The 11,197-nt window shown below is 57.3% G+C and overlaps 1 protein-coding gene across 1 annotated transcript; it reads right to left on the bottom strand.

Annotated features, from left to right (window-relative positions):
• Positions 1–8,629: 8,629 nt before the first annotated feature.
• On the bottom strand, positions 8,630–10,246 carry HRAS (HRas proto-oncogene, GTPase). The gene is made up of 4 exons (XM_007949302.2): positions 10,136–10,246; positions 9,627–9,805; positions 9,388–9,547; positions 8,630–8,749 (listed from the first exon to the last, which is right to left on the bottom strand). Exons 1-4 carry the CDS (start codon positions 10,244–10,246, stop codon positions 8,630–8,632), a joined length of 570 nt encoding a protein of 189 aa, XP_007947493.1.
• Between the last annotated feature and the right edge of the window lie 951 nt (positions 10,247–11,197).

Raw genomic sequence — 11,197 nt, 5'->3', positions numbered from 1 at the left:
CGGCCCCTCCCTCCACCTCGTAGCTTTTGGCAGTGCCCTGCATCAGCTGAATCTGATCAGAAGGCAAGTGACTGGGGAGGCTGGGAAGTGTCATTTGCAGGCTTCCAGCCCCCTAGAATTCAGGGGAGAGAACAAGATGGAGCTGATGGTTAACAGATCGCCAGGCAGACAGTGCCTACATGACTAGCCCCCAGGAGAACCCTGGTGTGTTAGGCTGGGTGCTCTAGAAAAACAAAACTGGTAAAGTTTATATATAGATAAACTTAAAAGAGAGAGAGAGAGAAATTTATCTTAGGAAAATGGCTCACACACACAGAAGCTGCCAAGTCCCAAGTTCTCGGATCAGATGTCAAGCCGGAGGCTTTTCCCAACTCATGCATCTGCAGGGGCTGAGGAGCTCGAGGCTGGCAGGCAGTGTACCAGCTGTTGACTCCAATGAATGACGAATCCGAGATCTCCAGGCCGAATGGTGGGTTGTTCTCTCACAGACAGTTGTAGGCAGCACAGCAGGATCCCGATCCACAAAAGAGTGGCTCTTTTCCCAGGATTCCATAAATGTATTGGAAGCAGGCCATACCCCTAGAGAAACTCCCTTTCAACGAATTGGCTGCTCAAAACATACACATCTGATCTCATCATAGGAATAACCCACTTCTCAACTGTTTAAACCACTCAGAATTGTGGTCCTGCCAAGTGGACACACAGCTCCAGCTATCACACCTGGGTGCTGAGTCTCTACGCTTCCCGGGTGGAAAGCCCTTGGCATGTGTTGTCATGGCTCCCAGCTGGGAGGGAACTCTGGACGCTGGTGCCTGGTTTCCTCTGGTCCCAGCCATGCACCTTTTCCTTCGGCTGATCTTGCTGTGTTTCCTTGCAGAGAGCTGGGAGTCCCATGAGCTCTGCTGCTGAGTCACCAAACCTGGGAGCCGTCTTGGGGACGCCAACACTGGGGACAACCTGAGGAAGGAATGGGGCTGAGATGCAGAGAGATCTTTGAAGGGGTTTTGTTTTCCTGTTGATGAAGCATTTAACTGTTTAACAATAAGTCTACTCATTAATTGCTTGTCATTTTTAAAAAAGCAGACATAAAATGAGAAAGAAGAGATACCTGGAAGGTGTGGAGGTCCCAGAGTGACATGGGTCTGTGTGGGTTGCACTGTGCATTACAGTGGAGGCTTCCCAAGGGGGCGTGAAGACCCACAGTCCTGACTTGTCCTCATTTAGCTCCAACGAACACTGCAGCCATTTGGAGCTGACTTGTTTTGCTGTCAACTTATCTGCTCCCTCTTCTTTTCCACTACGAGACAAAGGGTAGAGTGTGAGAGCCCGTCAGTGTTAGCGTGGTTCCTTCACAGACTGAGAGCCCACCTAAGTCAGTGAAGGACTGTCCCTCTGAACAGCAGAACTCTGTGCCTCTACACGTACCTTTACATGGACTGCTGTGGAATGGCCTCCAGGAAATACTAGGGGGGAAACCAGTGCAACTGTGCAGTGTGTTATGTGTGTGTAAAGCACACACTAGCGCACACACACATTTAAGCACCTGTGTCTCTGAGCGGGCTGTGTGGGAGACTGCTGAGCTCAACTGCCATGTCTCCACAGCCAAGCACAGCGTTAGGGCTGCATACGGGTATAAAATCAGACAGCTAATCCTGGGTAGGGGCTTGGGTGGCACAGTGGTTAAAGCATTCAGCTGCTAACCAAAAAGTCAGTGGTTGGAACCCACCAGCCGCTCTCCGGGAGAAAGATGGGGCAGTCTGCTTCCATAAAGACTTGTTGTTAGATGCTGGCAAGTCAGCTCCGACTCACAGCAACCCTGTGCACAACAGGACAAAAGACTGCCCAGTCCTGTGCCAGCCTCACAAGCCTTGCTATACTTGAGCCCATCATTGTGGCCACTGTTTCAGTCTGTCTCATTGAGGGCTTTCCTCTTTCTCAGTGACCCTCCACTTTACCAAGCATGACATCCTTCTCCAAGGACTGGTCCCTTCTGACAGCATGACAAAAGTAGGTGAGACAAAGTCTGGCCATTCTTGCTTCCAAGGAGCATTCCAGCTGCACTTCCGCCAGGACAGATTTGTTTGTTCTTCTGGCAGTCCATGGTACTTTCAGCATTATTCACCAACACAATTCAAAAGCATGAACTCTTCTTCGGTCTTCCTTATTCATTGTCCAGCATTCACATGCATATGAGGCACCTGAAAATACCATGGCTTAGGTGAGGCATACCTTAGTTATCAAAGTGACACTTTGCTTTTTAACACTTTGTAGAGGTCTTTGCAGCAGATTTGCCCAGTGCAATATGTCATTTGATTTCTTAACTGATGCATTCATGCGCGTTGATTGTGAATCCAAGTAAAACGAAATCCTTGACAACTTCAATCTTTTCTCCATTTTCTGTGATGTTGCTTATTGGTCCAGTTGTGAGGATTTTTGTTTTCTTTGTGTTGAGGTGTGATCCATACTGCAGACTGTAGTCTTTGATCTTCATCAGTAAGTGCTTCAAGTCCTTTTCACTTTGAGCAAGCAAGGTTGTGTTGTCGGCGTATCACAGGTTGTTAATGAGTCTTCCTCCAATCCTGATGCCCCGTTCTTCATACAGTCCAGCTTCTCGGATCATTTGCTCAGCGTACAGATTTAACAAGTATGATGACAGGATGCACTCCCTTCCTGATTTTAAACCATGCAGTATACCCTTGTTCTGTTCAAACGACACTCTCTTGGTTTTATGTATGGTTTCCTCATGAGCACAATTATGTGTTCTGAAATGTCCCATTCTTTGCAACATTATCCATAATCTGTTATGATCCACACAAATGCCTTTGCATAGTCAATAAAACATAGGTAAACATACTTTTGGTATTCTTTGCTTTCAGTCAAGATCCATCTGACATCAGCAATGATACCTCTCATTCCATACCCTCTTCTGAATCCAGCTTGAATTTCTGGAAGTTTCCTGTCAATATACTGCTGCAACCGTTTTTGAATTATTATCTTCAGCAAGATTTCACTTGCATTGGATGTTAATGATACTGTTCAATAATTTCCACATTCTGTGGGATCAGTTTTCTTTGGAATGGGCACAACTATCAGTCTCTTCCAGTCAATTGGCCAGGTAGCTGTCTTCCAAATCTCTTGGCATAGCCAAGTGAGTGCCTCCAGAACTGCTCTTTGTTGACACATCTCAATGGGTATTCTGTCAGTTTGCCAAGATTGACAGACTAGGAAACCTTATGGGGCTGTTCTGCTCTGTCCTCTAAGGTCGCCATGAGTTCGAATGATTTGATGGCAGTGGGTTTGGTTTTGGGTTGATTGTTTTATAGTCAGAAGAATCCATTTACACTTTGGCAAAAAAAAAAAAAAATCCGTAGCCAGTCATCTAGTGTCCATGGCCTCTCAGAAGTATCCCTTTTCTGTCTCCCGAGATGTAGGCACATTCTGTGTTTGTGGGTTCAGAGCAGGACTGACCAACTTCTGGGGATGAGGCATGGCAGTCTAGGGACATACACCGTGAGAGGCCACCTCAGCTCTGGGTCAGTCAGACCCCAGGGGCCACTCATAGGACATTCTGGAATGGGGCAGGACAAAACATACATGATAGGACTTGGTGGCGGGGAGGTGACTACAGGGAGCATGTCCAGTGACTTACAGGTGACAGGACTACTCCATAGGGCACTGGTGTGGTGGACAAGTGACCATGCATTTGGTAAAGCCACAGAATGGTGTGTCATGAAGGGGCCTGTGGTGCAGCTTTTCTAGCCATGGTCTTTGTGACTCCCACCAGATTACTGCATAAGACAAAAAACTCACTGCCATCAAGTCATTTGCGACTCATAGAGACCCCTCCTTGGGTTTCCGAGGTGGTATCACTAGGGAAGTAGATTAACCAGTCTTCCTTCTGTGGAGTGGCTGGTGGGTTTGAACTGCCAGCTTTATGGTTAGCAGTGCATGCCTAAGGCATGACACCCATGGAACTCTAATGTTGGGATTGATTATTGCTGTGCTGCTGGGCTTAAAACAAGCCCTCCTGGAGGCAAAGGGGGGATCTGACAGCCATCAAGAGAGGAGCTGGAGGTGAAGATCCCTGCGCTGGACCTTCTTGGCAGAGACGACCCAGCAGAGACCACGAGGCACGAGACAGCGCGGTGGGCATTCCAGCCCATGGAGCGAGAAAGCAAACTGGATGTCCTTGGGCAGGAGGCTTGCTGGCAGAGTGGGGTGCACCTATCGGCAGAGCTCAAAGCGCTTTGTCCCACTTGCCCGAGCAGGGCAGAGGCCAGGGGCCAGACAGGCGTGGCTGAGGGCACAGCAGAGGGGAGGCTGTCCTGATGAACTGTGTCCTGAGTGCGTTCCTGAACCCGAGTTGCAGCCTGTCACTTCCCAATCAACCCCATAATCGTGAGTACTGTCTGTGAGTTCTTTGTGGCCACTGCAGCACATAATTGAACCCAGCAGAGAAGTAGTGAGTGCCATGGGAGGGACAGTTGGTGTCAGAATTGGTGTAAAGGTTTGGAGGGTGGCAGCATGTTTGGCTTCACAGCAATCAGCCTTGGGCTGCTGCTGGTGATTCTGTCTCCCTCTCAAGTTGGAGGTCAGAAGGTGACACCCCTGCACCCTTTTTGCAGGACCCTAATGTATGCAAACTAACAAAAAAGGCAGCCAGCATGGTAAAAACTCATCCCAGCATACACGTGGGGTCAGTGCACCATGCTGGCAAGACCTCACTGTTCATTCCCGCTGGCAGTCTTGCCGCTGCCTTGGTCTGATGCCGTGTCTGGGTTTGTTCACACAGAAGCAAACTAACCATGTCAGCATTCAAAAAAAAAAAAAAAAGTCTCCCCTCTCCTCACCTTCTAGCACTGTCTCATTTTGAGTCTTTTGGCTGATTCCACCTATAACAGTGAGCACCCCAGCTGGCCGGGTCCCTGGCATTTTGTTGCTTTGTGCAAATTCAGTATGTGACCAATGGGATTCCAGTTCACTCCAAAGTAGAGGGGCTTTCAAGGGATGGGGGCACCAGGACCACCCACCTCATCTCAAAGCCAAGAATGAGACCTCCCTCTTGGGTTGCCTGGACCAAGAGCTGGCTGAGTGCAGGTGCTGGTCTTTGAGGAAATACCAGGCCAGCAGTGTGCCTGGCCACCGTTGTCATAAAACTTGCATCTAGAGCCTGAAGACAGCGTGCCGGCCGTCAGAGCCTTGGGAGGAAGGGCAGAGCTGCACCCAGGGAAGGTGGGCGGCCCCAGGGACTGCTCTCCTGACCCAGCTCAGCCAGATCTCCCAGCCCCTCCCAGGCTTCCCCTGCCCGTCTGAGCTCCCACCCACCTTGTGTCCCAGCCCTCCAGTCACCTGCTGCCCCGGCCCACATTTCTAAGCATAGGACGCGTGCCTGCTTTGGAGCTGACTGAACCTGGGTCATTTCATAGTTACCATGGCAGCCTGCAGGGCCACTTCCAGAGCTTGATGGGACTTAAGATCCACATGGGGTAGTACATGGTGGGACAACTGTGAGACCCCCACCGAGGCTGGACACTGGGGGCCTCCTCCGGTGCTCCCTGCAGGTGTTTCTCTGATGTGGCAGGTGAGCTGGGTGCACACATGATCCTTGGTGAGGAGGGTGCCCAGGGTCAACCCTCAGACAGCAGGGCCCTGGGGGAGCCCCCCTGCCTCACTCCTGCGCCAGGAGGAGAGCCCCCTGCCCTCTGGACAGATGGTCTCGCGCATTGTACTTCTCCTTGTACCTCTCTCTGACCATGCTCCCTGGACCCCTAGCCCTGTACCCACCTCAACCTGGATGCCACACCCCCGGTGAGCCTCCCCCTCCTGGGGCTCCCCATGCCTCTTGGGGCCTCTTCTGGGCCACCTCCCAGCCCCTCCATGCTCAGGACCCCTCCACTATGACCACCTGACCTGGGGGCAGGGACCAGGCATGTCTGTTTTGGGGGACCTGATTTGAGTCCTTGCTTCTCAGCCAGCAACAAGGTGCCCTAAAGCGAGACACTCGGGGTGCTACCCCACCCACCTCCATGGACTCAGCAGGCGTAGTTCTGAGCGTGACTGTGCGCTCCACTTGCCCCCGCCCCCGCTGGAGCTCCCTCCTCCAGGGCCTGAGGAGGTTCAAGACTTTGAGGATTGTGGGAACCCCAAGTGGGGCTGGTGGGGGTATGAGTTGAGATGTGGGCTCAGGGTCTCGGCTGCTGTGCCCACAGACCTACCCCCTCACCGTGAGGCTCTGAGACACCTACCTCTGAGCCCTGGCAGGGCCAAGGCAGGAGGTGCCCTTGAAGGCAGGACTGCGTGGGAAACACAAGTGGGGAGGTGACCCTGACCCACCCACCCTCCGACTGGCCACTGTCCTGTGGCAGCCGACAACCATGGGTAAGGTGCATGGGAGGAAGTGGAACCTGGCCAGCCTGGGGGCTGTGCCCCCCTGGGCAGGCTTAGCTCCCACACCCAAGGCTTGTTCTCTCCCAGCTTAGCAGAGGGGACACCTGCATTTTTTTTTCCATGTGGTGGGGCTGCCTGCCTTTTCAGAGAAGCATCAAGGCAGTGGGTGCAAACATTTGCATACCACCTGCATGTCCACCCCAGCAAAGTGGCCTGAGGGCCCAGGGTATGTCAGGAGAACTCCTGCTTGGGCAGGTTAGGGGGCCCTGGGCTCACTAACAGCCCCCTCACTCTGGTCTCCCAGGACAGGAGTGTGCCCTGCAGGGCAGGTGGGAGCCACAGGAGTGAGGCTAGACCCTCCTGCCCCCACCTCCGCCCGAGGCCCACAGCTGGCGCAGGGAGGCCCTGCTCCTGGCTGCCCCTGCCCGTAGTGTGGACCAGAACCACATTTACAGCAGACCCAGGAGTTGTGTCACCGTCAACACGGGGAAGACACCGGAGCAGGAGGACCTGGCTGCAGGCTAGGCCCGGTGCAGAAGCTAATGGTGGTGCTGAGGAATTTCTCGGGACACAGTGGCTCCCCTCACCTCCTAGCACCCTAAAGTTCCCCAAATGGGGCCACCTGGCCCTGCCTAGCCCACCCATCCAGCACCAGGGCCTACAAGGGTAGCTGTGCCCTCATGCACAGGGCCCAGTCCATTGAACTCCCACAGGCTGGCCCCAAGGCCAAGGATTGGCGGCATGGGGGCCCTCCACAGAGCCTGCCCCACACAGGAGGTTCAGAGGCCTGGGCAGCACACAGAATGTGCGTCCCATGAGGCCACTGACGGCCCCACCAAAGACAGACACTGTTCTCTCCCATCGACACTAGCTCCAGCTATTCCACGGCCTCAGAGCAGATCCATCCCTGCAACCCCCAAGGCCCTGGCACCAGGTCCGCCCATGCCCACTGAAGACAGAAGGCCGGGCCCAGGACAGCCCCCGCACGGTGGCTCCTGTAGCACACTCCCTGCAGGGCAGTGACCGGTGGGCGCCCGTATCCCGCTGCCTCTATCCAAACAAGGCCCACTGGAGCAGCAGCAGATTCAGAGCTCCCAGCCGCCAGCAGCAGCCACCCTGCCCTCTCACGCTAGCCCCTGCCAGCCAGGCCCCTCACACAAACCCCTGACCTACAAGGTCCCTGTGCACTGGGAGGGAGAGGCACTTCAGGCCCCCCAACCAGGGTGAGGACCTCAGTGATCCTGGCCACTGAATTTGGCCCAAGACAGGCATGGCTTCCTAGGTCTACAAATACTAAGGAAGTGAGGTCAGTGAGCTGTGGTAGGTGTCAGGGTGACAGGCCACCATGTTGACCAGGGAAGGGCAAAGCTGACAGCCTGGCCAGGGAAACAGGCAACACAGGGCAGGGATGGTTGGTGCTAGGTCAGGCATTAACCCACGGCTGCATCTGGGCCTGGTGGCCACAGTGCACACCGATCATGGAGCACTGGGGACCCTGTCTCTGAGCAGTGCTGCTCTACAGCTAGGGACCGAGGACGGCTGGGCGGGCACAGGCCTCGGGGGCCAGGTTGCCAACTCGGCCATCCTCAACAACTTCCTTTCACAGTCTGAAAGCTCAGATTACAGGGGACCCCCAAGCAAAGCGTGCCTACACCCACCCCAGTCTGGTTCCAGTGTTCCCCAAGAAAGCCTCCCAGGGTGGGAAGAGCAATGGGGCATCCATGCTCCCAGCAATCCTCATGGCACCCACAGGTCTGTAGAAGGCACCAGGCACCTGGCCATGCCTCCCAGCTGCCCATGTGCAAGGGCAGCAGCAGCAGGCAGAAGACTGGGCTGGGCCCCAGGCTCCGGAAGTTCTCAAGGTTGCCACACCCTCAGCCTCCCGACCCCAAGGCCGACTGCAGGTCACACCATCCAATAATTTACTGCGATTCCACCTGCACCCAAGGGGCAGGGGAGAGGTGGAGGGCTCAGTTCGTGACAGTCTATGCAGAGCGTCCGTGGGAGGTCTGAGGTCACCTCTGTCCACTGTCCTGGGCTGGCCCGGCCCCGGCGGCACTTCCTTCCTCCCTTCCTGCCGAGCCTCCTTCCATCAGCACCGCCTCTTCGCATCCTGCACCTCCACGCCTGCGCCTGTGCTGGGCAGTGGACAAAAGAGGCTGCTGACTGACCCCAGGGGCGGCCCCGTGTGGCCCCCGCACAACCCAGAGCCTCTGCTCACCTTACTGCTGCCCCCGCTGCGTCAGGACAGCACACATTTGCAGTTCACGCAGCCGGCGCCACTCTCATCTGGGGGATTTAGCTTCTGCAGCTTGTGCTGCCGGATCTCCCGAACCAGCGTGTAGAAGGCGTCCTCCACGCCCTGGGGAAGGGCCCGACTCAGTGCCGAGTGAGGCCTGCCAGCTGCAGGCAGGGACTCCCACCTCTAGCTCGGGCAGAGCCAGTGCCTGCGGTTCCTGCCAGCCCTGACTCTGTAACTCACACCCTCCGAGGGCCACCCCCTCTCCAGGCTCAGTCCTCAGCTGCCCCTCCACGAATCAGGGTAGCAGGGACCCGCAGGCCCAGTCTGGCTCAGGGCCTGACCCCCTCACATCCAGCTCCTGTCTGAGCTACAGCCCAAGTTTGGGGCAGCCCCATTATGGGCTCAGACTTCCAGGGGCCCTCAAGGCACCCTATGGGGCAGGGGGTCGGGCCCCCAGGGCCACCGCTCTGGCCTGGCTCAGGGCAGCTCTCTCCAGGGACCCCCACCTCCCCAAGGGCTGTGTCAGCCAGGCTGCAGGGCTGGGAGCCCTGCCATGGCCCTCGCCACCCCCTGCCCTGCCGCCTGGGAGACTTACAGCTCGAGGGGCCGCTGGGGCCGCCGGGTCCCGGGGGGTCCCAAGGGGTCCCGGAGCTGGAGCCAGAGCCAGAGCGGCTGCCCTGAGTGGAGGGAAAGGTGGCAGTGAGCGTGGCCCCGGGGTGTGTGTCCCTGCACTAGCTCAGGGCAGCGAAGAGGCTCACCTGGCGGGTCTTGGCTGAGGTCTCAATGTAGGGAAGGCCATAGCTGCGGGCGAGGTCCTGGGCCTGCCGTGACTCTACGGTGCGGGCAGGCAGGTCACACTTGTTCCCCACCAGCACCATGGGCACGTCGTCCGAGTCCTTCACCCGCTTGATCTGCTCCCTGCAGGGACAGGGCCATGAGCCGCCACAGGCCTCAGATGGCTGCATCTGGGTGCACAGCGGCAGCAGGCAGCCCTCACCTGTACTGGTGAACGTCCTCAAATGACTTGGTGTTGTTGATGGCAAACACGCAGAGAAACCCCTCGCCCGTGCGCATGTACTGGTCTCGCATGGCACTGTACTCCTCCTGCCCTGCCGTGTCCAGGATGTCCAGCAGGCACGTCTCCCCATCGATGACCACCTGCTTCCGGTATGAGTCCTGCAGGGGCGCAAGTCAGGGAGCTGCCGGCACTGCCCTCGGGGCAGAGCCTTTGGGCCCCCAGCCCCTCCCTTGCCCGTCCGGGCCCCTGGCCATCCCCACCCCTGGGTCCTAGAACTACAGGAGCAGAGGGCAGGCAGCCCACGCCACCTCAAGGGGCTGTGGGAGGGAGCAGGGCAGGCCTAACTCGTGGACTGGTCCGTTCTGCCAGCCACATCTGCCCTGCATGCATGCCTCCCAGGTAGGCGCACACATGAGCCCGCTGTGGGCACGCGTCCCAGGCGTGGGCGCCTCCCCGGTGAGTGCCCAGCAGCGAGCAGCCCGGCTCACCTCAATGGTAGGGTCGTACTCATCCACAAAGTGGTTCTGGATTAGCTGGATCGTCAGAGCGCTTTTCCCCACACCCCCTGCGCCCACCACCACCAGCTTGTATTCCGTCATTGTTCTTCCGGGTGCGCCGCTCAGGCCACCGCTGGGGTGCCTCCTGCCCCACCTGCCAAGGAAGGCGTTGCTCAGCCCCAGACACAGGAGGGGCAGCCAGCACCCAGGTTGGGCCCAACTCCCGGCCCTGACCTTTCAGTGGCAGGGGACCCAGGACAGCGGTCAGCTGCTCACCTGTGGCACCTCCAGCCCAGGAGGTGACAAAGGGGCCCCACCTGCACCCACTAAGTGAGCGAGGCAGGAGCTGGGCCCCTAAAGGCAGGGCGAGGAGCCGAAAGCGTCTACCGACCACGCACCCAAATGAGAAGCTGCTGGGTCGGCAGAAACCCAAACAGGCAGTGCCCGAGGCCTGAGGCTCCCCTCAACAGGTCCTGCCACAACTGGGGTGCTCTGCAGCATGTCTGGACAGGCGGACACCAGCACCCATTTTCTGAGTGCCTATTTGGCACCCTGCACCATTCCCGACGCAAGGGACCCTGGGGGCTCCACCTGCACTCCCAGCAGCAGCCCAGCAGTCATTAAAGTGGGGGACACCCGGGGTGTCGTATGAGAACTTTGGGAAAAACAAGGCAGGTGCGGCAACCACAGGCCCAGGAGGCCTTCCTACTGTTGCAAAGGCCTAAAGGAGGGAGCCGGACCAGGTGACCAAGGGGCCCGGAGCTGAAGCCCCAGCGTGGCGCCCCCCGACTGATGACATCCAACCAGGGCATGACCCTCGTGAGGCGAGTACAAGGCCACTTCCTCAGCCCCAGACCAGCAGGACGTGGGACGGCCGCTCGGGGGCGCAGCTTACCCCGCGGGGCGAGCTGCCCAGCGTCAGGGACGCGGGCGGGGGTCAGCTCAGGGCGCCCCCGAGCGGTCCCGGTAGGACCCCCAGCCGGGAGGGCCGCTTTGCAGACACCCTCCCGCGCGGCGCAGCCCGAAGCCCGCAGCGCCCATCCGGCCGCGCGC

The sequence above is a fragment of the Orycteropus afer genome, unplaced genomic scaffold (genome assembly GCF_000298275.1).
Source record: "Orycteropus afer afer isolate SDZICR_OR568_19922 unplaced genomic scaffold, OryAfe1.0 scaffold00244, whole genome shotgun sequence".
NCBI classification, from domain to species: Eukaryota; Metazoa; Chordata; class Mammalia; order Tubulidentata; family Orycteropodidae; genus Orycteropus; species Orycteropus afer.
The sequence above is the reverse complement of the archived record's forward strand: the minus strand, read 5'-3'. Positions and strand labels throughout refer to the sequence as shown.

Excerpts from the sequence above, each read along its gene's own strand:
- HRAS (XM_007949302.2), bottom strand. The coding sequence starts at position 10,246 with ATGACGGAATACAAGCTGGTGGTGGTGGGCGCAGGGGGTGTGGGGAAA. Across the intron at positions 9,806-10,135 it reads AGTACGACCCTACCATTGAG|GACTCATACCGGAAGCAGGT; the intron begins GTGAGCCGGGCT and ends GCGCCCCTGCAG. Across the intron at positions 9,548-9,626 it reads GAGGACGTTCACCAGTACAG|GGAGCAGATCAAGCGGGTGA; the intron begins GTGAGGGCTGCC and ends CTGTCCCTGCAG.